This window comes from Loxodonta africana, chromosome 7 (assembly GCF_030014295.1).
Source record: "Loxodonta africana isolate mLoxAfr1 chromosome 7, mLoxAfr1.hap2, whole genome shotgun sequence".
Taxonomy (NCBI): domain Eukaryota; kingdom Metazoa; phylum Chordata; class Mammalia; order Proboscidea; family Elephantidae; genus Loxodonta; species Loxodonta africana.
This window is the reverse complement of record NC_087348.1, coordinates 47,045,747-47,068,741: the sequence shown is the minus strand read 5'-3', so window position 1 is coordinate 47,068,741 and position 22,995 is coordinate 47,045,747. Positions and strand designations below refer to the sequence as shown.

Here is a 22,995-nt window from a genome sequence, read left to right as displayed (position 1 = left end):
TCTATGAAAAGGAGTCAAGAAGAATGCATGGAGGGAAGGAAGGAGGAACAAATACCAGTACCATCTATTGAGCCCCAAGTGTATACCAGCTACTTTATTTTACATACTTCACATGTATTGAGGAGCTCTGGTGGTGCAGTGATTTAAGCATTTGGCTGCTAACTGAAAGGTCAGTGGTTTGAACTCACCAGCCATGGAAGAAAAAAGTCTGGCAATCTTCCGTAAAGATTACAGCCTTGGAAATCCTAGGGGGCAGTCCTACTCTGTCCTGTAAGGTTGCTGTGAGTTAGAATCGACTGATGGCAACAGGTTTTTTTTTTTTGGTTTTACACGTGTATCCTCTGTCCTTCAGCAACCTTGTCCAAAACTAACCAGTTGCTGCCAAGTTGGAACCCCACGTGTGTCAGAGTAGAACCATGCTCCGTAGGGCTTTCAGTGGCTGATTTGAGGGAGGTAGATTGCCAGGCCTTTCTTCTGAGGCACTTCTGAGCAGACTTGAGCCTCTAACCTTTCAGTTAGCAACTGAGTGCATTAGCTGTTTGCATCATCCCAGTTTTACAAATGAAGAATTGAAGCTCAGGGAGGATACCTAACTTGTGTCACCCAGCTAATTATGGTTATAAGAATTGGGCATTTGAATCCTGGCCTGGCTGACTCCCAAGCCCATGCTCTCTGCATTTTAGCAGACTGATTTCCAGTAGAAGGAAGGGACAAAGTGCAGGAACGGGTTGAGTCTCACCTGCCGGTTCCTTTGCTCCTGCCTCTCTTGTGCTGGCCACCCTGTTTTTTTTTTTTTCCAAATTTCTTTTTATTGTGGTAAATGTGTATGTAGCAAAACACTTCCTGTTTCAGCATACTTCACATGTACAGTTCAGTGGCATTGTGTTCATCATGTTGTGCAATCATCATCATTATTGGTTTCCAAATTTTTCTTTATTATGCTTTGGATGAAGGTTTACAGGACGAGTTATTTAACAGTATACATATCGTTTTGTGACATTGGTTGCCAACCCCACAACACGTCAACACCCTGCCTTCTCGACCTTGGGTTCCCTATTACCAGCTTTCCTGTCTCCTCCTGCCTTCTCGTCCTGGCCCCAGGGCTGGTGCGCCCCTTTAGTCTCATTTTGTTTTATGGGCCTGTCTAATCTTTGGCTGAAGGGTAAACCTGTGGAGTGACTTCATTACTGAGTTAAAAGGGTATACTCTCAGGGTTTCTGCAGTCTCTGTCAGACCAGTAAGTCTGGTCTTTTTTGTGAGTTAGAATTTTGTCCTCCACTTTTTTCCAGCTCTGTCTGGGACCCTCTCGTGATCCCTGTCAGAGCAGTCAGTGGTGGTATCCGGGCACCATCTAGTTGTACTGGCCCCAGTCTAGTGGAGGCTGTGGTAGCTGTGGTACATTAGTCCTCTGGACCGACCTTTTGCTCATGTCTTTGTTTTTCTCTATTCTCCGTTGCTCCATTGCTCTCATTTTGACCCAGCTCTGTACCCTTTGCCACTCCTTGAATGGCAAAAGCCAGGGGACACTACCTGCCACATCACAGCCTGCACTGCCCTAGCCTGGCAAGTTGTCCCTCAGCTTCTTGCAGCCCCACATTGCGGGGTGAGGTGGCAGATGGTGGGGGCTATTCTGAGGAAGCCAGCTTTACTGTGGCTTTTCCCACCCGGACTTCACAGGGAGCTCGTATTTAAAAAAGATCTGACCTTCTGGCTGGGCCTTGCTATTTTTATTTCTGGAATGTCATGGTTTAATAAGTCTGGTGGCTAAATCTATCTTATGAGACGTATTTATTTTTTCCTCTACAATCAGCTTCTACCCAGCAACAGTTGTTGGCTTTCAGAAAATGAAAAGAGTTCACATAGCCTGAGCCTCCCAGATGGATGCCCTTACATTGATTCCTTCTTTTCCAGGGTGATCACTTGGCCCCTTTTACCTCTTATTTTTTTATGACCAGTGGAGGTTTTGAAGCTAGAATATTAGCAGTAAAGTGTCCCATATGTCTTTCATAGACTTTTTTCAAGTATTAGTGTAATTTTGGTTCTTTATAATAAATTTTATTAATGAAACATTTAAAAGGTAGAGAAATGTACAAGAAGAGTGCAAAGAAAGCCTGTGTGCCTACCACCTGGCTCTACTGAATTCTGATCTTTTGCCCTACCTGCGTCAGATTGTTTTTCAAGAAAGAAATCCTGCAGTTGAAATTCCTTGTATACCTCCCCTGATCACATTCCCCAGAGGTAAACACTACCTTGAGTTTGGTATTTATCTTTCCTGTGCATGTTTTTAAACTCTCTGGAAATGGTATTCTGCAACTTGCTCTTTTCATTTAACGTTAGGTGTCTCAGGTTTATCTGTGTTGGTTCCTGACACTCCAGTTCATTCATTTGAAGCTCTGGGATAGTCTTCCATTGTGTAATTGTACTCTGATTTTTTCATCCATTCTACTTTTGGTGACCATTTAGTTTTTTTTTTAATAATTTTTATTGTAACTGTGCCACAGTAAACATTCTCTTGCTGTCATCTTAGGCACACACCCCACGCCTAGGGAATGTACCAGAAGAAGAAAGGCTGAGTCAAAGAGTGTGAGCATCTTCAGCTTCACTTGTTGTTAGTTGCCATCAGTCAGCTCTGACTCATGGTGACCTTGTATATAACAGGAGGGCATGTTGCACAATCCTGTGCCGTCTTCGAGATCGTTGGTATGTTTGAGTCCATGGTTGTGGCTCTTGTGTCAGTCTATCTCATTGAGGGTTTCCCTCATTTTTGCTGACCCTCTACTTTACCAAAGATGATATCCTTTTCTAGAGATTTGTCTTTCCCAATGACGTGTCCAAAGTAAATAAAACGAAGTCTCAACCAGCCTCGCTTCTAAGGAGCATTCTGGTTGCATTTCTTCTAAGCCTGACTTTTTAGCTTTGCCAGGAGTTGCCAAAGTAGTCCTGGTGGCACAGCAGTTAAGTGCTCAGATGAGAACCAAAAGGTTGGTGGTTCGAACCCACAAGTGGTTCTGCAGGGGCAAAGACCTGGCAGTCTGCTCCTGTAAAGATTACAACCAAGAAAACCCCATGGTTCTACTCTGTGACACGGAGTCACTATGAGTCGAAAACAACTCAAAGGCACCCAACAACAACAACAGGGTGTTGCCAAATTGCTCTTCAGAGTTCCTCCACCACCTGCAGTGTGTGAGTTGCTGTTGCTCCACATCTTACCACTGGAGAATGTCAGACTTTAAAATTTTGCAAGTCTAATGGGTGTAGAGAGTACTTCCTTGTTTCAATATGTGTTCTTTGATTACAAGTGAGATGGAGGATATATTGAGTGGCTATTTGAGTTTCCTCATTAGCAAGAGGGCCTGTCCGTATGCTTCATCCATCTTTCTATTGGGTTGCCTGTGTTTTCGTATAGAGTCTTGTAAGAAAATTCTGAATATCAGTACTTTGTGGCTCATATATATGGCGAATAACTTCTTCCAGTTAGTGGCTTAGCTTTTTATTTAACTTTGTTTATAGTATGTTTGGATGACCAGGAGTTTTACATTTTAATGTGGTTGAATTTATCAGTCGTCTTCTTATGGTCATTGCTTTTTGGTGTTTTATTTCAAATATCCATCCTTGCCTTGAGCTCATAAAGATACACTTTTGGGCCTAAACGAAGATCATTTTGCTTCTCTGGCCTTTTCCTTGTTGTAAAGGCACCTCACTTGGTTGGCTCTGTTATTTTCCATACTTGCCCTGCCTAGATCTCTCTTTATGGAACAGAGTACAAGCTGTGGAATGGTTCCCACTGACTGCAGAAATTGTTTCTGGGAAGATGGGGTGGGGTGAACTTGGGCTTGGAGTGCATTCCTTCTTCTTGACCCTTGGCTGTTTCTGAGAGGTGCAAAAAGACAGGGCTGATTGGCTCGCTCCTAAGCCTGGCTTATGGGCCAGCCTGATAAAATTGGTCATGAAGTTGTCCCTTCTCCAGCCCTCCAGTTTAGCTTTGCTGACCAAGTCACACTTTTGCTGCTGCTGTTTGAAGCTGAAAAAGCAGAAGGCATGTGGGGACAGCTTCTGCTCCAGGTACTCACCCAGGCCTGATGTACAGCTGGCCTGTGAGGAGGACATGGGTGAAAAGAGAACTTATAAAAGTTCATCTAGATATGTTTACAACAACGGCAAAAAAAAAAAAAAAAAACCCAAAGTAGCTACAGAGGCTGCTTATGTATAACCAATGGGATTTGGTTCTTTGGTTTAGAGGTTTAGGGTCATGGTTTCCTGGGACATCCCAGTTAGTTGGCCTAGTAACATGTTTAATGCCTCTGTTCTACCTCATAGTTCCTTACCTAGTGCCTCAGGTCTTAAAAGCTTTCAAGGGGCCATCCAAGGCACAACAATTGATCTCTATTTGCCTAGAGCAACAGAAGAAGGAGAGTCGGGAATAGGAGGATGTTATGGAATGTGTGGCTACTTGCCTCCGTGAACAACTGCCTCCTTTATCATGAGACCGGAAGAACTAGATGGTGCCTGGCTGCCATTACTGAACATTTCGATCAAAGATTCTATAGAAGAATCCTGATCAAAAGGGAGGAAATACAGAACAGAATTTCTAATTCTTATGGGCTCTGGACTTTCTGAAGCCATGGAGGCTGGATGAACCTCAGACACCCTTGCCTTGAGATAATCTTTAAACCTTAAACCAAAAATATTTCCTGAAGTTTTCTTAAAGCCAAACAGTAGTTTAGCTTAACTAGCAAAGAATACCTGCCTTGAGCATTATGAACTATCTATATGGGGTCAAAGTGACGAAAGCAAGTCAAAAGATTAGATAGGAACCTTAGGGGGCAGTGAGTTCATGTTAAGGGGAAGGGGGACAACTCAGAAAAGGAGGTTGAGGAATGGTTGCACACCTCAAGGAATGTAATCAGTGTCACTGAATTTTACGTGTAGAAACGGTTGAATTGGTGTATGTTTTGCTGTGTATTTCTCAAGGAAAAAAAAGTTCATCTAGAAGCTCTTCCCTTCTGTTTCCTTCCTCCTGGGAGCTCATAAGTGTTTTGCAGACACGAGCTCATTTATCCATTGTGTTTTGCACAGCAAAGTCTAAATGGGTTCAAGTCGGGTTTAGATAAACTCACAGGACTTGAAAGTGTTAGAACCGGAAAGGTCCCTAGGAATCATCAGGTTTCGCTCCCGCCCTTGTTCCATCAGTAAGCATTTACTGAGTGTCTGCTGGATGCCCTGCAATTGCTAGCTGTGGGGATGCGGTAGGGACAGGACTGCCTTCCTGGTGGAGGGGGAACAGCCAGTAAATAAGGGAGATCGAGGGTGGTGGGTGTGGTTAGATAGAGAAGTACCTTGGATTGGGCACTCTTGCTATTTTGTTAAGGTTGGGAACATGAGGGTCAGCATCCCCTAGTGTTGCTGGCAGGGTCCAGACCTGTGTACCTTGGACTTTATGAGGGCTGCATCCCGGTAGCTCTGCAAATCCCTGCCACATTCACGCTACTCCAGTGTAATTTTCCACATGAAACGCAATGAAGCATAACTAAAAAATGTAAGTAACAGCTTCAGGCCCTTAATGAGGCTATAAATACAGGACAAAAATAATTTATAAAGCTGTTCCCTGGTTAAGAGCCATCCTTTTCCTAGACCTCTTCACTGTCTCTTGGCTTGCTTCGTTGATACTAACCGTAGGCTTTCTTTGCTAGCTCGTTTTAAGAAGGAAACAAAACATTTGTCATGTTAGGAGGGTTGTTCTGGCCCACTTAGCAGGTGAAGCAAACAATAAAGCTATGTAAAATGCAGATGCTGGTAGACAGGCTCATTCACTAGCCAGGCTATGTGCTCCATCCATACGTTGTTCCTGATTCAAAAGTACACATGCTGTTCCTTCAAGGTCATGTACGGTGTAAATATGAAGTCTATGCATGCAAAGGGTCAGCAGTCCTTGGCTGAAGCCACGGGGGCGTTTTATACCTTCTCACCAATTTCCCTGGGCCATTTCTTCCTTCTTGTTGTTGCTAGTTGCCACTGAGTTGGTTCTGATTTATGGCGACCCCACATATAACAGAATGAAATGTTGCCTGGTCCTTCGCCGTCTTTAAGATCCTTGGTATGCTTGTATTTTGAGTGCCCTCCAACCTAGGGGGCTCATCTTCCAGCCCTATATTGGAAAATATTCTGTTTTGATCCACAGCGTTTTCGCTGGCTAATTTTTGGAAGTAGATTGCCAGGCTAGTCTGTTTTAGGCTGGAAGCTCTGCTGAAACCCGTCCACCATGCGTGACCCTGCTGATATTTGAAATACCAGTGGCACAGCTTCCAGCATCATAGCAAGACACAAACTACCACACTTGATAAACTGACAGACAGGTAGTGGGTTTTTTCTTTTAACAGATCTGGGAATGTTGGAATGGACTCACAAGGCATATCAGCCTACGGTCTAGATACAGCTGGAGACCTGGCTGTGCTCAGGTAGTTGGAGCCAGAAGTGCATCCTTGATTTGGGCTCAGGCATCCACATACGACTGTCTCTTTCTTGGTGACCCCATAGCAAGGCTGCAGCAGGAAGCAGTTTACTTGATGAAAACCAGCCCCTGGGAAGCGCACAGGGACAGATGTCTCTGATTCCATTCGACACTGATGTCATCGTGGCAGAGCAGTCTGGAGTGAGAGCAGTCTGGAGTCAGAGGGGCCTTCAGAGGATTTTCCAGAAATGTTTCCGAACAAATCATTGCAGACCAGCTCATGTGCTGGCTTTACATGTTCCTGTGCATGAAATGTGTGTGTGTGTTTGAGGAGTGAGTCAAAGAGAAAACAGGCTGTGTTTTCAAAGGCTCCTAAGGATATGTTGTTGGCCCCAGGCAGTGGGAAGAGGTGTGTTAATTCCCTGGGGGGAGGCTTTAAGGAAGATCTGTTTGAGGTCTGCAAAATCAAATGCTGATCCATATGTGTGTCTGTACGTAGGTATGTTTGTGTGTCTTGCATGTTGTTCATTGAGCCTTCAGACCTGGATTGTCAGGAAGCAGAAATCTGGAAGCAAGGGCCTGTGGATGGTTTGCAGATGTCAGTTCTGTACTGAACCACGATAGGAGGCATCCCTGGGGGGAGGAGATCAGCAGAGGGAGAGGAGAGAACGCAGAGGACTCCAGCTGGTGGAATTCCCATTTCTCAGCTGGGAAAGTTTGGGTTCCGGAATGAGAGTTTGGGTGGAATGCAGCAGCTGTCTGAGTTTTGCAGTTGCCCCAGTTTTGGCCCCCTAATCACGTAGAAATTTGTGGGTGCCAGAAGTTTTGGACGGAGCTGCTACACAGAATGTTTGCATTTGCTGAAAGCGGAAGGACTTGGATTTTTTTTTTTTCATTCTTCTGCAGATGGTGTAGTTATTTTAAGTAAGTGATCTGCTGTAGTGAAAACTGGCACCTCTTTTTCATTTTTCAGCTTAATGAAAAAAAAGAAAAAAAAAGGGAGGAGGAGAAACCCCAGCTAGCTAACTTCACACTAACGCTTATCTTTTTTGGATTCTAAATGTGTCCCAAGACCCTGAGATGGGGCAAATATTTCAGCCACTAGAAAGTCCTGCTGCTGGGCTGAAAAGATTTCTAACCTGTTTGAGAGCAGACAGGGTAGTAATTTACTTGCACAAATTCACACCCCCCATGTCCTTTATTTTAATGATGTGTGTACGTATCCTGCTCACGTCCTAGAACGTTAGGCAGGGGTGGATGGAACTTTCCAAGGAAGAGAACCAGGGGCTGGGGAATACATCAGTAACTGAACATTTAGGTTTTCTTCTTACAGTGGTCACACATATTTACTGGGGACTGTTTTGGATTGAATTGTGTCCCCCAAAATGTGTGCCAACTTGGCTAGACCATGATTCCCAGTATTGCCTGACTGTCCACCATTTTGTGATCTGATGTGATTGTCTTCTGTGTTGTAAATCCTACCTTTATGATGTTAATGAGGCAGGATTAGCAGCAGTTGTGTTAATGAGGCAGGACTCAATCTGTAAGATTAGGTTGTGTTTTAAAGCAGTCTCTTTTGAGATATAAAAGAGAGAAATGAGCAGAAAGACAGGGGAACTTCATACCACCAAGAAACAAGAGCTAAGAGAGTAGTACATCCTTTGGACATGGGGTTCCTGCACTGAGAAGCTCCTAGACTGGGGAAGGTTGATGACAAGGACCTTCTCCCAGAGCCAACAGAGAGAGAAAGCCTTCACCTGGAGCTGGTGCCCTGAATTTGGACTTCTAGCCTCCTAGACTGTGAGAGGAGAGGATAAATTTCTCTTTGTTCAAGCCATCTACTTGTGGTATTTCTGTTAGAGCAGCACTGGATAACTGAGACAGGTACCTATGGAAGGATGTTGCTGGTTCAGTGGTAGAGTAATGGCCTTCCATAAGGGAGACCTGGGTTCAATTCCCTACCATTGTACCTCATGCACAGCTACCACCTGTCTGTCGGTGGAAGCTTGCTTGTTGCTCTGATGCTGAACAGGTTTCAATGGCGCTTCCATAGTTAAAACAGATTAGGGAGAAATGTTTGGCTGTCTTCTTCTGAAAAATCAGTCAGTGAAAACCCTATGGATCACAGCAGTCCAATCCGCAGTGTTTTGTTCTTTTATGCATGGGGTCACCATGAGTTTGGGGGCCAACTTAATGGCAGCTAATGACAACTAAGTGTCAAGTGCCAGGAATACAGAGATGAATAAAACATTGCTTCTCTCTTCTTTTTTTCTCTGCCTTCAGGGAGCCTACAGTAGTGGGGAGATAGTACAAATGTATCTATAACCACTCAACAGAGTGAAAAACAGGGGAATCAGTTTTAGACTGGGTGTTGTCTTAGTTATCTAGTGCTGCTATAACAGAAACACCACACGTGGAGTGGATGGCTTTGACAAACAGAAGTTTATTCTCTCACAGTCTAGGTGGCTAAAAGTCTGAATTCAGGGTGCTAGCTCCAGGGAAGGTTTTTCTCTCTCAGCCAGCTTTGGAGGAAGATCCATGTCATCAGTCTTCCCCTGGCCTGGGAGCTTCCCAGCACAGGGATCCGAGTCCAAAGGATGCACTCTGCTCCTGGCACTACTTTCTTGGTGGTATGAGGTCCCCACATGGCTCTGCTTGCTTCTTTCTTTTATGTGTCAAAAGAAATTGATTTAAGATGCAACCTAATCTTATAGATTAAGTCCTGCCTCATTAACATAACTGCCACTAATCCCACCTCATTAACAGCATAACACCAAAAAAACAACAAACCCAGTGCTGTGGGGTCGATTCCGACTTATAGCGACCCTATAGGACAGGGTAGAACTCCCTCATAGAGTTTCCAAGGAGCGCCTGGCGGATTTGAACTGCCAACCTTTTGGTTAGCAGCCATAGCACTTAACCAGTACGCCACCAGGGTTTACATCATAGAGGTAGGATTTGTAACACATGGGACAAAATGGTGGACAGTCACACAATACTGGGAATCATGGCCTAGCCAAATTCGTACACATTTTGGGGGGCACAATTCAATCTGTAACAGGTATCAGTGAAGGGATCTCAGTGGAAGTGATTTAAGCTGAGGTCTAAAGGATGAGTTAGGGTTAGCTGGTGAAAGGTGGGCAGAAGAATGTTTCGGGTCATTGAGTAGTACATGTGGAGTCTTGCTGCAGAGAGGACCTTGTGTTCGAAGAGGTGGTTTGAAGTAAGGTTGTGGAGGTAGGCAGGGCCTTGGAAACCATGGGAAGAGTTTTAGATTTACTCTCAGGGCACTGAGAAGCCATCAGTTGTATTTTAAAATCTCACTCTGCTGTGAAGGGTTTGAACTGGTGGGGAGTGAGATGTGGAAGTCAGAAGGTTGGTTTACAGAAGGGTTTCTTATCCTTGGCTCGATCGACATTTTGAGCTGGTTAATTCTTTGTTGTGGGGGCTGTGCATTATAGGATGTTTGACAGCATTCCTAGCCTCTGCCTACTAGATTCCAGTGGAGCACCCCCCTAGTTGTAACAGAAGGAACCCTGGTGGAGCAGTGGTTAAGTGCTCGGCAGCTAACTGAAAGGTCAGTGGTTCAAAACCACCAGCTTCTCCAGGGGAGAAAAGGCCTGGTGACCTGCTCTCATAAAGATTACAGCCTAGCAAACCCTATGGGACAGTTCTACTCTGTCCTAATAGGGTCACTATGAGTTGGAATTGACTTGATGGCACACCACAACAAGTGACAACCAAAAAATGTCTCTGGACATTGCTAGATGTCCCCTGTGGGGCAAAACTGTCCCCTCTCTCCTTATTGAGAATCACTAGTTTAAGGGGAGCAAGAAATGATGGTGGCTTGGACTGAGTGGTACCAGTTTAGTGAGGCAAATTGAATGGGCTGGAGGAATATTTTGAAGACAGAATCTACAGGATTTAACTTGTCTTTGCCTTGGGTTCTCCTCATGCTTTTGAGTTGGATGATAATTTCACGTCCTTGAAGCACAAGACTCTATTCTCCTCGGTCGCGTAATCGAATTGCTCAGAAGAGTACAAAGAATGTTCCTCTCTGGTATCATTCACCAGGCCCAGGGACCCTTGAGCTCGGTGGCGGAAAGGACCAATTGTGTATAATAGACCTGGTATTCACTCCATGCATCACACCCTTTCATTTGTCAAGGCCGCACACCTCCAGCCTTGTTGACTCTCAGATCAAGCGCTTTGGAATCTAACCTGTCCAATTTTCAGCCTCCGGAAATCTGTTTATCAAAATAAGAATTCACAATTACCATGACTTTTCCAGGGGGCATGCCTTCAAGGAGCTAGCCTCACAAAAGCAAGTATAAGTGATTTCCAGCCAAAACAGAATGACAGTTACATTCGGGAGCCCTAAGGAGTTCTGTGCTTGCTGGTGAAGCCCAGGGCAGTTGTTATGAAACAGCTGGAATGTGTGGGTTTTCTGGGTTTAGCATCTGTGTCTGGCTGGGATCAAGCACCTGGCCACCCTTCCCAGGCTTCTTTCCCATCATTCCCCCTCTGGCATCTTGAGCCCTAGCCCTGGGATGGTGAATTGGTTTCATGTTCTTCTTGGGGTTGTTGGTGGCTTCCTAGAGACCATTTTTAAGGGGTTCTGAGCTCAGTGTGCCATGCTTGATTAGTGATGTCTGAGCTGGAAACCCTAGTGGCGTAGTGGTTAAGTGCTACAGCTGCTAACCAAGAGGTCAGCAGTTCAGATCCACCAGGTGCTCCTTGGAAACTCTGTGGGGCAGTTCTACTCTGTCCTATAGGGTCACTATGAATCAGAATCGACTCGACGGCAGTGGGTTTGGTTTTTTTGGTTTGAGTTGGTGGTACAGTGGGAGAAATGGTGGCACACTACATTTGCAATTTCTAGCAATCAGGACTGGTTTTTTATTCTTTCCACACCCTTCGATGCCTTGTACTACACCTCTCTGTAATTGGGTCTTTGCCTACTGCCCCCTAGGCCTGAAGGGCCCTTACTTTTCATCTCTGTATACATCAAGGACTACTGCAGATGCCACCTCTTTCTTGGAACCTTTCTTGAGTCCCTTGAATTTTGACTTTATCTGAACATTGGGGAACCATTCAAGGGCATTTTAAAGCAGAGAAGTGTCACCATCAATTTGCTCCTTAGAAAAATCCTTCTGGCCACAGAGAGGCTAATGGGTTGGAGAGGGGTGAGACTGGAGTCAAGGAGGCCAATTGGGGAGGTTGTGTCAGTAATGCCCGTAAAAGATGGTGGCAACTTGGGCTAGTCACGGCTATGGCAATGGATAGGACTTGGTGATTGGACTTGGGGGTGAGGGAGTGGGATGGAACAGGAAGATATCTAGGGTTTGGTGTGGATAGTGAGGTCTTCTCTTCTAGAGTTCCTTGATGAACCATGAAAGCTTACATTTCAGTAGGGAGGCATGCGTGCACATGATTCATTTAGTGCAGTGGGGCAGATGCCCTACAAGGGACTACCTATGGCATCAGGGCTGAGGTGGTGCTGCTTGTCTGTCTGTATCCATTCTGATTGGTTGTTGCTTGCTTGTTCCATTTGTAAAGCATTCTTAGTATCACCGCTCCCCCCACCGCCCCCTGCCCCGTAGTACTGTAGCCAGACAACAACAGAGTAAGTGCTCATTTCTGCTGGTATGCCAGGGAATGCTTCAGGGTGAAGACATTATATAAATTGGATACGAAAGGGTGTATAAGGATTCATTAGAAAACTCAACAGGTCAAAGGGCATTCCAGGTAAAAAGAATAGCACATATAAAGGATAGTGGCATGAAAGATGTAATATCAGGGAACTGGAATATTGAAATCTAGAGATGCTTCACTTTGGCAAAGTTTATCATGGTCCTTGTCCCTTCCTTCCTGACACTCCTTGGGCAGGTCTGACACCCCTCTTCTTATCACATGGCAGTAAAATTGTTCATATCCCCGTGTGCCCTTCCAGCCTGGAAGAAGGAGCCCTGGCTTTCATCTGTTCATCTTTAGGACATAGCACAAGTGTCTAGTCCTAAATGTCCAATAAATGCTTGTTGAAGGACTTGGGGAGAGCCCTGGAACTTTAGGTGAGCTAGGGAACTGGCCTTTTCTCCCCCTTCCTCTTTACCCAAGACTGTTTTACTTCCAGATGACTCCTTATCTCCCAGCCATTGACCACTTCTGGCTCAGACTGATCAGATGGATCAAACCCTGGCTTCCTTGAAAATCTGTCCGCAGGGCCCATTGGTGGTTTGGGGTAGAGGCCTTGGTGCTTTATGACTGTATTCAGTGGTATTGACTCTCACTCTAGGACTTGGTTCTAAATCTTCAGTAACTCTGGGCAAGCAGTTCAATGACCACGGTACCCCCTTGGGGGTTAGACGGCCTTAGTTCAAATTTCAACTTGGCCTTTCCTACCTGTGTGACCTCAGGCAGGCTGGTTTTTTAGTCCTGGGCTCCTATTTCCGAAAGTAAAATTATCTCCTAGTATTCCTGCCAACTTGGCCCAAATTCAAGGATTCTGTGATTGTAGGAGCCAGAGTTTGAGGCCTAGAAGGATCCCCCAGGTCCTGCTGTCAGAGGCATTGGGAACCCAGCACTTTCTCCTGTCTGTAACCTTAATTTTTAGCCACTGCTGATAGAGACAAAAGAACATTCGCATTTTACAGCCCACCTTTTGGCAGGAGAAAGGAAAAAAAGCCAGAGAGCGCCTGTTGTGTGCCAGGCACTGATAAGTGATTTCCCATGTTTTCCCATATAGTTCTCTCGAAATCTCTGAGGGGACCCAGGTTATCAGTCCCATTGCTCAGATGAGGAAACTGAGTTACAGAGAGGGGAAGTCGTCTACTGAGGCCTCTTTGAGGGATGGGGGCACAGGTCCTTTCTGCTGTGGCTGTGCTCTCTGATCTTCTGCCCCCTTTCTCTGACAGAGAGCCAGCTGCTCCCCGGGAACAACTTCACCAACGAGTGCAACATTCCGGGCAACTTCATGTGCAGCAATGGGCGGTGTATCCCCGGCTCCTGGCAGTGTGACGGGCTGCCCGACTGCTTTGACAAGAGCGATGAGAAGGAGTGCCGTGAGTGACTCAGACCTCTGCTGGGGTGGGGTTGGGGCCTTCTTGGGACGGGGCCAGGAGGTCCGTGCCTGGCTTAGATCCTGCAAACTTTGCTTTTTTGCAAGCTGGTGGGTTTGGGCATCTGGACAGCAATCCTGCCTCCACCACTCTGTACCCCATCTCAGGGAAGCATGGTCTGAACGGAAGCGGGGGTCTTGGTGGTGATGGAGCTACAACTTTGGAAACCATATATGGCCCTCCTGACCGCTACCCTGGGGTACTGTCATTGCTTTCACCTTACACACTTTGTACAAGAGGGGGCAGAGACTCCCAGCTTCAATTCAGTATCTTAACAACCAGCAAGTAGCAGATCTGACATTTGAACCCAGGGCTGCCTGACCCCAGTGCTCATGCTGGTATCCATCTTGCAGAACATATGGAGTTTTCTTGACTGTTAAATCAGATGTAGCATTATGTCCCACCACCCATCTGTCAATTTGTTATACTGTAGTGGCTTGCATATTGCTATGATGCTAGAAGCTATGCCACTGGTATTTCAAATACCAGTAGGATCACCCACGATAGACACATTTCAGTGGAGCTTCCAGACTAAGACTAGGAAGAAAGACCTGATGATCTACTTCTGAAAATTAGCCAGTGAAAACCCTATGGATCACAACAGAGTATTGTTTAATATAGTGCTGGAAGATGAGCCCTCTAGGTGGGAAGGCACTTAAAACACACGGTGGCCACAATGGACTCGAGTGTAGCAATGATTGTGAAAATGGTGCAGGACCAGGTAGCGTTTTGTTCTTTTGTGCATGGGATTGCCATGAGTCAGAGCTAACTCTACGGTACTGACAACAACAAGTATTATATATCTAGCAAGTAGAGGGTCAGCGGAAAAGAGGTAGGCCCTCGGCGAGATGGATTGACACAGTGACTGCAACAATAGGCTCAAGCGTAACAGCGATTGTGAGGATGGTGCAGGACTGGGCAGTGTTTCATTCTGTTGTACATTGGGTTGCAATGAGTCAGAACCAACTCAATGGCACCTAACAACAACAGCGAGCATGGAGTTGGTACTGAACAGATAGTACTCTGCTTCCCCATCCCTGTGTCTCTGCTGATGTGGCCTAGGTCTTTGCCTGTGGGATCAACTTCAAATGGACAGCACCAGGATCTGGTGGTATTTGTGATACTTCTTACCCCCTTCTGCTTATTCAGTTCTTTACCTATTTCCTTTCCTTGCAATATGCATGAGATTTGGTTGGGTGATGATCTATGAGAAAAGAGGCCCCTGGGATGTGAGCTGAGGGGGTTAACGGGCCCAGTGATCATGCTGCTCCATGTCCGGTAGAGGCAGATTCCTTTCCACCCCAAAGTTTGCTTCTGCAGAGTGAGCTCAGCCACGGCACCTGTGTAGTCACCTTCGCAGGTACCCTGGCATGTGGGAAGTGAACCTGAGCATTGGTGAGCACAGGGTTGACTAGTGGGTAGCTTGCCTGGGACCGCACAACTGGACCGCTGGCTCTTGGTTCTTTTCCTTGGGCTTCGGGCACCAGGCCATGTGGCCTCTCTGGCAGGGAAAGTGATGGATGTGTTCTGGCTCAGAACCTGCTGTCTCTCTGGAAGCCAGTGGATGGCAATGGCTGAGGATAGGATAATAATTTGAACTTGTAGCATAGCTCTTGCCCACAGCTTGAGGCCCAGTTTCTGTGACGCACGGGAAGGAGAGTTGAGTTTGGAGCCCAGCCACTGGACCCAGTGCTCCCTCACTCGCGATGGGCTTCCTTTAGGTCATGCGCCTGCTCCAGGACCAGTCCCTCAGCTGTCAGAACCAAAAAACCAAACCAGTCGTGGCGACTCCTTGTGTGTCTAAGTAGATCTGTGCTCCGTAGGGTTTCCTTCTGGAAGCATGTCAACAGGCCTTTCTTCGAGGTGCCTCAGGGCGGATTCCAACTGCCAACCAGGGATCCCTGAAGGCTGCCCCAGCCTTCAAAGAAGTTTTGGGGAAAAAATTGGAGGGAACATTTTACCTTGTGGCATGTTACTTTTCTGAATAGACCACTATACATAATGCATTTTTATTTTTACAGAATTAAAAAGTATGACGTCTAGTTTTTCCCTGTGTCTAGCCTGGCTTCAAAATTGCTAGAATTTTAACATTTGTACTTTTAGTTTCAAATGAGATAATATATGTGAACTCTGTAATGAGTTCAGTTTTGGGGATTATTAAACGTTATACAAACATGTGCACTCACTGTTTTCAGAGTTGTTGTTGGGTTGGTTTCAACTCACGGTGACCGCATGTGTGCAGAGAGGAACTGCGTCACGGGTTTTCAAGGCTGTGACCTTTGAGAACTAGATCAACAGGACTGTCTTCCAAGGTGCCTGTGGGTGGGTTTGAACCACCAAGCCTTTTGGTTAATAGATGAGTGCTCAACCGTTTGGACCATGCAGGGATAGTTGAACTACAGTAAATGCAAATTGTTGTTAGCTGAGCTGGGAATATTCAGCACATGACAAGTTTTGGAATAATGCAGGGTTGGGGGTTGAGGCCTCAGTTTTATTCCTAGCTTTGTCAAGAGCAGCTATGTAATATTAGAATCTTCTGTGACGTTCTGTGTCCTCCGTCAGTCCAGTTCCGTGGTTTTAAAATTCATACTCAAACTGGAAAAGAAAATGGAAAGACAGTATGAAAAAAAAAAGATGGTGGTAGGGCAGCTGCTTGGAACTATTTGGTTTCGTTTGGATCACGCTTGTCTTGGCTATCCTCCATTTTTTTCTCCTCATTTCCTACTCCGAACTCCCAAGTGTGGCAGAGACTTGATTGGCATTTATTTAGTCTTTTGATCAAAACATAATTTAAAAACCATACACACAAACACATGCATTAAAAAAATAAAAATCTTCTCCACTGCCCTTCTTTTTTCCTCTTAAAATTGTAAAAACAGAACAACACTGCAAAGTTTAGACAATGGAAGGGAAGGAAAAAGTCCCTTTTCTGGAACAAATTCTACTTTCATTTTAAATTTCTTAAATATCCCCTTCTGTTCTAGGGGTTAAGAGTATAAACTGTGAAGATTGTCTGCATCTATCTCCCTGTTCTCCCTTAGGCTGTGTGATCTTGGGAAAGTTACCAGAATGTTCTAAATCTTAGCCATTAGGAGGATCAGATGAGAATTCCTTGACCTCCTGGTACCTCCATTTCTTCCTGTCCAAAATGGGAATAATAACAGAATTGTGAGGTTTTAACTCATGGAAAGCACGTTAACACAGTGCCTGTGTGTAGCAAGTGGCTTGTAAACATTAACTATTATTGGCCAGTCTGCACTGACTATATATTTTACAGTTGTCGTCATGGTGATATGCGATCGAGTAACCTGCTTTTTTCTACTTGATGTTAGAGGCACTTCACACATTACTATATTTAGTATAGAGGAGCCCTGGTGCCGCAGTGGTTAATACCCAGCTGCTAACTGAAAGGTCAGCGGTTCCGACCCACCAGCCACTCTGTGAGAGAAAGATGTGGCAGCCTGTTTCCGTAAAGATTTATAGCCTTGGAAACCCTGTGGGGCAGCTCTGCTCTGTCCTATAGGGTTACTGTGAGTTGGAATTGACTCGGCGGCCATGGGTTTGGTTTTGGTTTATATGTAGTATTCATAATTATTGTTTCCTGAGGCTGCCTAGACTTCCATCCAGTAGACGTGCTTGTAACCTATGTTCTCCTGTGTTGGGAGTTTAAATCTCCTTTGCTTTTTTACTTCTGCTGGTCAAAACGTTTAGGATCCATTGCGCAACTTGTCCATTTCCAGAAGGCAGAAATATATGGTAGTTTTAACCAGAGCCAGGATGGGCAGGGGTGGGTCAAGAGTGACGTTTTCCACCATTTTTTGAAGGGTCCCCTGGGAGCAGCAGATTTAGAATTCCACCACCTCTCTAGAGGGAAGGTGACAGCCCTCCATGCCTTGCCCTTGGGTTATAAAACCCTTTCTCTAATTCTTTGAAACAACTGGGTACTTAAAAGGAGGATGGTGAGGGCAGCTGATGTTCTCATCCTGCATCCCAGAGAGGTGATTGCCTCAAGTGTCCTGTGAAGCTTTGGTATTTAGAAGATAATACACTCAAAAAAAGAGAAGTCTTGCCATTTCCAAAGGGGAGGAGAAGAGCCTAGAGAGGTGTGTAGGGGTGGGATATGAGAGAGCGAGCAGCTGTTGGGTTTCCACAGCATAGGAAAGATTTTCATGAGACAGGAAGATTTTATTTAATCGGAAAGGTAATCTAAACCTCATACTGTAAAAATTGGGGAGTGGGGTGAAAAGCAAAGGAGTGACATGTAGTGTCCATATGCTACGGGAGCCACTATTATTAGCATTTTGGAATTTTTTATTTCGGGTTTTCCCAGTTACAGTCAACATAGATACATAATTTTATATTTTGATGTTTTTCCCGTATAACAAACATGTTAAGATTTTTCCATATTTCTCTCTATAATTTTTAATGCCTAGATAATAGCCCATTAAATTGATAGAGTATATTTACTCATTATTGGGCATTTAAGTTAATTTCAGTGTTTCATTATCAAAATAGTATTCACCATTATGAACATCAGGGTGCATACAACTTTTCCCCTGTGTGGAGTTATTTTCTTAGGGGTGATTCTCAGAATTAAAAATACTAGGTTGAAGGGCAGGAGTTTTTCTGGCTCTTGATACAGGCCACCCAGTTGTTTTGCAAAAGGTTGTACCAGTTTGCTCCCTCACTGGCCAAGTGCAAGAATTCTGGCTTTCTTTTGGTATTGGCAGCATTGGGTAGGATCTTTAAAAAGATTTTCTTTCTGGTTAATTGAGTAGTTGAAAATGGATATATGTTTTCCTTTTCTGTTTTTTCATTATGTAGTAAGGTTGGGGAGACCTGGTGGTACAGTGGTTTAGGAGTTATTGCTGCTAACCAAAATGTCAGCAGTTCAAATCTACCAGGCACTTCTTGGAAACTGTATGGGGCAGTTCTGCTCTGTCCTATAGGGTCCGCTATGAGTCAGACTCAATTCGACGGCAGTGGGTTTTTGGTTTGGTGTGGAGTAAAGCTGGATGTTTTCCCATATCTCTGTTTACTGGTTGTGCTTCCTATTTTCTGAAATATCTATTAACAGACTAGAATAAATTCCCACCTGGGTTGAGACATGAAATTTTCCGCCTTGTGAAACTGGAGAACCTTCCCCTTTAGGTTTTGAGAGAAGAGGTTCATTCTGAAATAGTTCGAATGTATTTCTGTTTCTGGTTTATGGAATGCTCTAAATGGTCATTTTATACACACACGCGCACACACACACACACACGTGTTAAAGCACCCGAGAATGCGCTAGCTCAGAGCACTTGCCAGGTAAATGCATGCCCCTGAGCTCCCCCATCCGGCCCCCCCCCACCCCCCGCCACCCCTGGCTGGTTATGCTTTTCTGGAGCTTCCCCACTTTCCTAAAGTGTAACTCTATTCCTTTTATTAATATTCATATACACGTGTGTATGTGTATTAATAAAAGGAATAGAGTCACACTTTAGAGATGTGTGGAAGCTCCAGAAAAGAACAACCAGCTGAGGGGCGGGGTGGGGCCGCCGGGAGAGCAGGGGCAAGCATTTATCGGGCAAGCACTCTGAAGTAGCGCTTTCTCAGGTACTTTATTAACTTATTTGATCGCCACAAAAACCTTTTGAGGAAGGGACGGTTGTTACCTTCAGTTTATATGTGAGGAAACTGAGCCACAGAGAGGTTACGTAGTGCTTCCTGTTGTCCCAGAAAAGAAGCCTACGTAATCCTCCTCCATCAGAGACCACCGGTGAGGTCGCTCTTTCTCTACATGTATCTGTTACTATTTGGAATGGGATTGTACTGTATTATCATTGTTGTTAGGGGCTGTCAAGATGGCCCCTGACTCACAGAGACCCCATGTACAACAGATGGAAACACTGCCCAGTCCCGCACCTTCCCCACGATCAGCTGAGGGTCAGACCGTTGTGATCCATAGGGTTTTCGTTGGCTGATTTTTTAAAAATAGAATGCTGTGCCTTTCGTCCTAATTAATCTTAATCAGGAAACTCCAGTGAAACCTGTTCAGCATCATAGCAACATGTAAGCCTCCACTGACAGATGGGTGGTGGCCGAGCGCGAGTTGCATTGGCTGGGAATTAAACCTAATCTCCCCACATGGGAGGAGAGAGATCTACCGCTGAACCAGCAATGTACTAACCTCTTAAAAAAAAAAATCTTAAAAACATTGATAAGGTTTTTTATGTAAATGATTTTTTAAATGGTTTTGAGTCCTATGAGTCTCTGACATGTTTTCTTAGAAGAAGGGTGCTTTAATTACTGTCACTTGCTGTGATAAAGGATAATCCAGGTTTCTGGAAACCACATGTGACCTGGAATCAAGAGTCTTGGGATCGATCTCCTAATAGTTTTGTGGATTTTTGCCACCTTCTGTCTGTGTCCCAAAATAGGGGAGAGATCTTGATTGTTTGAGATCCTTGTCACAAGGTGGTTAATTTTCTCCTTTGGAAAATTATAGTGATGGATGTCTTTGACCAGGTGTTCATGGACAGACATTTGAAGTCTCAGGCTTTTTATGTTTGTGTGTGTGTGTAGTGGGTGGAGTGGGGGTAAATTCAAGGACCTTGCCAAAAAATAAAATTTTAATGAATCTCCAAGTCCAGAAGCATAGAAAAAGTAGGTACAAAAATGGAATTTGAATTTTTTTTTTTTTGCTTTTACACTTCTCAGCCATTTCTTGAGCACGCCTTCTCATTGCTCTGCTGTGATGGAGGAAATCCATAAAATAGGGTTGTGGGGGCAAGTTTGGAATAATGATCACAAAGAAGTACTTAAGGGGAGGAAAGCTGGGGCAAAGTTGTTCAGGTCCTGTAGTCTTCCCTTTCCTTTTTAGCATCTTCCTAATCTTCGGCCTCTAGGTGGCGCCACATATAATGTTTTCTTTGAAACCTGGTGCTACAGGGCAAGCAGAGAGATGAAAATAAAGCTAGATTCAACTTTATTATCCTTACTCAAACTTTAACAGTCATTCAGCTTTTTCACCAGGTACCAGGCTTGGCTTCACATGTGAAATATTCCCGGAAACCAGGGAACTTGCTGATGTTGGACACAGCTTGCTCTACCCTCTTTTAGGCTGTTCTGTCTTTTCTTAGAGGGAGACATGAGAACAGGGGACATGTTGTAGCCTAGAAAGGCGGCTTGCCAGTGGATTGTGGGATGTAGCTGGAGCGAAGGAGTCCCTGGGTGGTGCAGATGGTGACTGTGCTTGGCTGCTAACCGTAAAGTTGGAGGTTCGAGTCTATCCAGAATCAAAAAGGCCTGGTGATCAACTTCCAAAAAAATCCTCCATGGAAAACCCTACGGAGCACCGTTCTACTGTGACACTCATAGAGTTGCTCTGAGTCAAAGTCACTTGACAGCAACTGGTTCAACTGATGAGCTAGAGCAAGTCCTAGCCTTTAGCTGTGTAAAAAGGAGAACTGACACAACACTATCAGCCTGTCTCGTTTTCTAAAAATTGTTACATCGCGAGTGATGGCTGTCCCACTGTGTAAAAGCTGGGCTTCCCTGCACCTCCTGCCTCCACTTATTCTTTAACAATTTAAAAGTAAGAATCTTACCTCCCATGGACTGTTAAGGCCATTTGGGCTTCTGTAAGCCTGCCTCAGCCCAGTAGATGCGGGCATTCTTTATGAACCCTAGATGCTGCTGGGTCTTTTTGGAAGAATTGTGTGCTCCAGTTTCTGCTCAGGGCAAACTGCCTTGTTGTATGAATGAAGGGCCCATTTTCTCCACATCTTGGCTCTGACAAGCTGTTATTAACTGCTGAATTCCAAAGGCCTCCTGAAGAAGTTGAGCCTCAGAAAACAAAACTGGCACTTAGAACAGTCTAGAGAGTATCATTGTGGTGTAACACTATGTCCATTGAACACTTTAGAGTGAAAAGACGCACTCCTTCGTGGGCACTCATCAAACAGAAGAAATCCAAGACCAACGTGTGCTGTTCGCCACTTTTCTAGTTTAATCATTTTGCTTTTTTCTGTATTCATTTTTAAATTTCTCTGGTAATTCCAGGCATGTCCCCCACTTCATTTAATTTCTTTCATCTCATATGTGAGGCAGTAAATCCCATGGTTAAGATTGGGGGCTTTAAGCGGGTCAGGCAGTGCTAGGTTCTACCCCAGCCTCCATTTATGACCTCTGAGGCTCTCAACACCATTTAACCTCTGTACCTCTATTTCCTCATCTGTAAAATGGGATAATAACAGTACCTATTCCAGAGGTGATGATTCACATATTTATTTAGCAGTATGTCCATTTTTTTTTTTTTTATGTCCAGGCCACCAAGGAACTGACCCTAAACAACAGGTGCAAACAGGGTTAGGATCACCTTGCTGACCGCAGGGCATTTTTGTAAGTATTAAATGAGCTAATGTATGTTAGACTGGTAGGCAGGTGCCTGGTTAAGCATTCAGTAAGTGCTAACTGATATTATCTCCTCAAACCCAAGTATGCAGTGACATTCCTAGCCAGTTCAATCCTAGTAGTTATTGCTCCAGCCTACCCATCCTTCCCCTCTCGCCTAGAATACTCTCTCCCCTCTCCCTCACCCTTTTCTCTCTTTCCTCTCAGTTTAAGAGCCTGAGCCATAGAAACACCTTACTTTGCTGGGTCAGTATCCTCCTATTCACTGGAGAGAGTCTTGAGCACACAGTCATGAGCAAATTTCCTTTAGCTTAGGGCTTCAGGGAGCCAGCCAGACGCCCAAGCTGATGCAAGAGGGAAGGGAACAAATATTTGAGGGCCTAAGATGAGCCAAGCTCTTTTTGGTCTCGGGAGGAAGTGTAGAAGTACGTTTTCTGCATTGGGCTGAGAACCTCTGCTTTAATGGACCTGTAGTTGGCCCAACTTACTTGAGCAGCCATGGGCTTGGCCCCTACTCTGCTAGAGGCCTGTATAATTAAGCACCTAAGTGGATTTTGATGATGGCATTTTGCTTCCAGATTTGAACAGTCTTCTGTTTTGTCTGGGCCCTTCCATCTTTGCTATACTGGCCTAAAACTAGCACAGCTCCTGTGGCCTCCAAGGTTTTACACCTAGAACTTGTAGCAGGAACAGTCTTCTGGATCTCCTTTCATCCCAGTAGTGCTGTTTGTGTCTCGTGTCCATTTAGTTGTTGGAAATCTCAGCATAAATTAGGTAGGCATCTGACAGCTAAATACAGACATTTCCAGGTTGTCAGGCTCCACTTACCAGGATAAACAGGCTTTGACCTTATGCAAAGTTTTCTATAAGTCCCCATGTCATGGATTAAATTTTGTCCCCTCAAAAATATGTGTATCAACTTGGCTGGGCCATGATTCCCGGTATTTTGTGATTTTCCTGTATGTTGTAAATCCTGCCTCTACAATGTTAATGAGGGACGTTGGGTGGCAAGTTATGTTAGTCAGGTTGACCCAA

At 44.9% G+C, this 22,995-nt stretch overlaps 1 protein-coding gene across 4 annotated transcripts in view; it reads left to right on the top strand.

The window, feature by feature from the left end:
* The window catches only part of LDLRAD3 (low density lipoprotein receptor class A domain containing 3), a 300,710-nt gene that overhangs the window by 74,801 nt on the left and 202,914 nt on the right, over window positions 1-22,995 (top strand). For all 4 annotated transcript variants that reach the window (XM_010592124.3, XM_023550709.2, XM_064288268.1 and 1 more), the window contains one exon: window positions 13,363-13,509. In XM_010592124.3, the coding sequence (XP_010590426.2) occupies window positions 13,363-13,509 (147 nt within the window). The remainder of the gene's footprint in view (window positions 1-13,362; window positions 13,510-22,995) is intronic.